Source organism: Limulus polyphemus, unplaced genomic scaffold (genome assembly GCF_000517525.1).
Source record: "Limulus polyphemus unplaced genomic scaffold, Limulus_polyphemus-2.1.2 Scaffold3634, whole genome shotgun sequence".
NCBI classification, from domain to species: Eukaryota; Metazoa; Arthropoda; class Merostomata; order Xiphosura; family Limulidae; genus Limulus; species Limulus polyphemus.
Genome location: NW_013669244.1, coordinates 31727 through 35561, shown reverse-complemented (window position 1 = coordinate 35561; position 3835 = coordinate 31727). Strand labels below are relative to the sequence as shown.

The following is a 3835-nucleotide window of genomic DNA, read 5'->3' as shown; positions in this document are numbered from 1 at the left end:
TCCATCATTAGTACGTTACGTATCGAAAGGTTTCGCATTAAGTCAAAATGTTTTGGTCCAGAGCTGTATAATGGTTAATGAAAAAACAATCTTCAGTAGGTTATTTTTCCACATCCTAAACAAATAGTATGAAATAAATACAAGAAAATTATTCCGCAACACAAACACACGCTAATTTCCTATACATACTGAGACTCGACGTAATAACAATGAAAAATGCAGCCTTCTTTTACGAAACAGTGAGACTATTTGAAGTAATATATATATATACAATATATTTTGGTTTTACACCAATAGACAGAGACAGCGGGTTAACACTAAAAATATTTCCTCCTTCTACACTCGTTTTGAATTTCGCGCAAAGCTACACGAGGGCTATCTGCGCTAGCCGTCCTTAATTTAGCGTTGAACAGCACCCACTGCCAACTGTTGGGCTACTCTAATACCAACGAATAGTGGAATTGAGCGTCACATTATAACGCCCCCTCGACTGAAATGAAGAGCATGTTTGGTGGGTCTGGGATTCGAACTCGCGACCCTCAGATTGCGAGTCAAGCGTCCTAACCACCTGATCATGCCAGCCTTCTACACTCGTTAACAGAACAATCTAAAAGAGTCTTTTTATCCCAAGCCAGCAATTAAATTCAGCAAAATATCACCAAAAATATATATATTATAATTCTACATTATTGAACAGATACAGCGGACTATCTCTAAAAAAAAATAGTTCCTGCGCGCATATTATTCAACTGACTCGGCAAATTAACACTAAAAATAGTTCCTAATCCTACACTAGTTAATAAACACAGCAGATTAACGCTGAAAAGTAGCTCCTCCTCCTCCCTAACCAGAAATCAAATTCAGCAAAGTAGCACTAAAAATGTATTATAATACTACACCAGGGAACAGGCACAGTGAATTGTCACTACAAAAATAGTTCCTTCTTGTACATCATTCAAGTGACTCAACGTAATAACGATAAAAATAGTTTCTTTTAACACAATAGCTTCAGAACAACACAAACACGTCTCCCTCCTCTACACAATAAAATACAAAGTGGAAACTCAATTGCTAGGCCTTCTGAGGGACATCAAAATGTATCACTTTGTTTTGGAGACAAAATCCCCATCAGAATTTCCCTTATGTATCAGTTTGTTTTGGAGACCAAATCCCCATCAGAATTTCCCTTATGTATCAGTTTGTTTTGGAGACCAAATCCCCGTCATAATTCCCCTTATTCCTAAAGCCCCCCCGTGGCACAGCGGTATGTCTGCGGACTTACAACGCCAGAAACCGGGTTTCGATGCCCGTGGTGGGCAGAGCACAGATAGCCCTTGTGTAGCTTGGTGCATAATTAAAAAAAACAAAACAAAAAATTATTCCTAAAATGTATCAGTTTGTCCTGAATGAAAAAATCCCCTTCAGAATATTCCCCATCAACAAGTGCCTGTAAAGCTGCATCACGTTATTTCTTTAATTAAATTAATATCTCAGTTGTGAAGCAAATATAAATTTGTACTCATCGAAAGGAATATTGCGACCATCATAAAAAATATCGCAAATCTATATTCATACGTAAATAGAAAAAAAAAATCATGAAGTTAAATCTATATGATAATCTTAAGATACAAGACATTTATGACATTTAATCATGACCAAAGGGGTGAAAAAAATATTCGTTTAAGAACAACACTGTTTTTTTTCTTTCTTTTTTACGTTTTGATTTAAGCACAAAACCCAGGACTGTACACATCAACCCATGTTTTTCTTACAGGCTCTTACAATACGGGTTGTCCGTGTTCCACAAAAAACAACAACAACAAAAAAAAACAGTTACAAGGACACTATACTTGTTTTTCAGTAACGAATTTAAGGTTTCTTGGAAAATTGAACAACAAAGAGACAAAACTTTTCGTTCGGTTTACTTGACTATATCATTAAAAATATGGTTCCGATTATATATAAAAAAACACACAAACAAACAGGAAACAGATTTGTTCTCACCTGCTAAAACCATGCCTTGCCGAAGACATTTCTGGAATCGACAGTACTGACATCTGTTTCTTTGGGCTTTAGTGATTTCGCAATTTCCATCAGCAACGCACGTGTAAACTCGTTTGTTTTGCACTGTGCGCTTAAAAAATCCTTTACATCTGAGGTGGAGAAACGGAAAGAATGTCTTAAAATGTCACGCACACGCTACAGAAATGGCGTATGGAGACAAGCACTTAAAATAACAACAAAAAAACTATGGCTTGTTAGTTTCAATGCGATAAAGAAAACGGTTTTTCATTTTGATTTTGTTTTTCAAAAAAGTATAAATTAAGATTAAACGACACTAAATTGCTTTACGTGCAAATTTAAACAATTAATTTCAAGGTTAGAAAGTATAAATTCAGATAAAACGACACTAAATTGCTTTACGTGCAAATTTAAACAATTAATTTCAATGTTAGAAAGTATAAATTCAGATAAAACGACACTAAATTGCTTTACGTCCAAATTTAAACAATTAATTTCAACGTTAGAAAGTATAAATTCAGATAAAACGACACTAAATGGCTTTACGTGCAAATTTAAACAATTAATTTCCTGACTAAACAACATACTTTTCTTCAAATTTATTTTCAAAAATATGGTTTTAACAACTATAGATTTTTTTTTAATAGGTTAGATTGAAAAAACATATTTTCGTATACCAGAAAAAATTAATGTACCTTTAACTTTTTAGAGCAGAATTTAAACCAAACATATAGGTCAAACTTAGTATTGGGATAAAAAATTCAATAAATCTACAGCTATTTTGAAAAATAATAGCTATAAATACCAGACATGCAGTAGAAGAAGTAGTAAGACTATCGAGTTGACCCCCAGTGGACAGTGGTATGTCTGCGGGCTTACAAGGCTAGAAACCGGGTTTCGATACCCGTGGTGGGCATAGCACAGATTGCCCATTGTGCAGCTTTGTGCCTAACTACAAACTATCAAGTTATACGAGGGAATATAATATGTTTTAATTAATTGATGTGATTAATAGCATGCTGTTTGGAAATAGGCTTATTTTAAATTAGTAGGCCATGTGGTTAGGGCGCTCGACACGCAATCTGCGGGTTTTACTCACCGTCCAACTAAACATGCTCGCCCTTTCAGCCGTGGGAGCGTTATAATGAGACGGACAATCCCACTATTCATTGATAAAAGAGTTGGTGATGACTAGTCTTTCACTGCTAAATTAGGAACGGCTAGCGCAGATATCCCTCGTGTAGCTTTGCGCGAAATTCATAACAAACAAACAATTTTAAACCACAATTTTTTGTTTCTCAATCTGCAATTCCTCCCGGTGTAATGTTTAGTGAAAATCACATTTCCAGTGGAAATAAACACAGGTTATCTGTTCTATGATTTTTTTCATTAAAGTACAATCGCCTCAGTTTATTCGACCATTATAAAAAATTTGGAGGTAATAAAGATCTTTGATTCAACTTATCTATAAACATGCTTACGTTCATGTAGTTATGTTTTCCAAATGACTGGTACAGTTATTTTCCATTTTCTCCTACACTTTCCAAATCTGTATGATATATATATATAAGTTGTTCCTTCATTGTTTATTTTACAGTAAGGTTTCAGCACGCACAGTTGGTATGTAGGCCTTGTTTATTACAACAGAGCAATATTTTCATTGTAATATTTTACTAAAATTACTGCAAAGAAATAGAACCCAAACAGGGATTTAAATATAACTATAAACTTTAGACAGTATAAAGTTTAAATAGATTTAAATATAACTATAAACTTTAGACAGTGTAAAGTTTAAATAGATTTAAATGTAACT

At 34.1% G+C, this 3835-nt stretch overlaps 1 protein-coding gene across 1 annotated transcript in view; it reads right to left on the bottom strand.

Moving 5' to 3' along the window:
* Positions 1–3835, bottom strand: part of LOC106469729 (hormone receptor 4-like) — a 23612-nt gene that overhangs the window by 13645 nt on the left and 6132 nt on the right. Inside the window, exon 2 of the mRNA XM_013930241.2 lies at positions 2005–2153. Within this exon, the coding sequence (XP_013785695.2) occupies positions 2005–2153 (149 nt within the window). The remainder of the gene's footprint in view (positions 1–2004; positions 2154–3835) is intronic.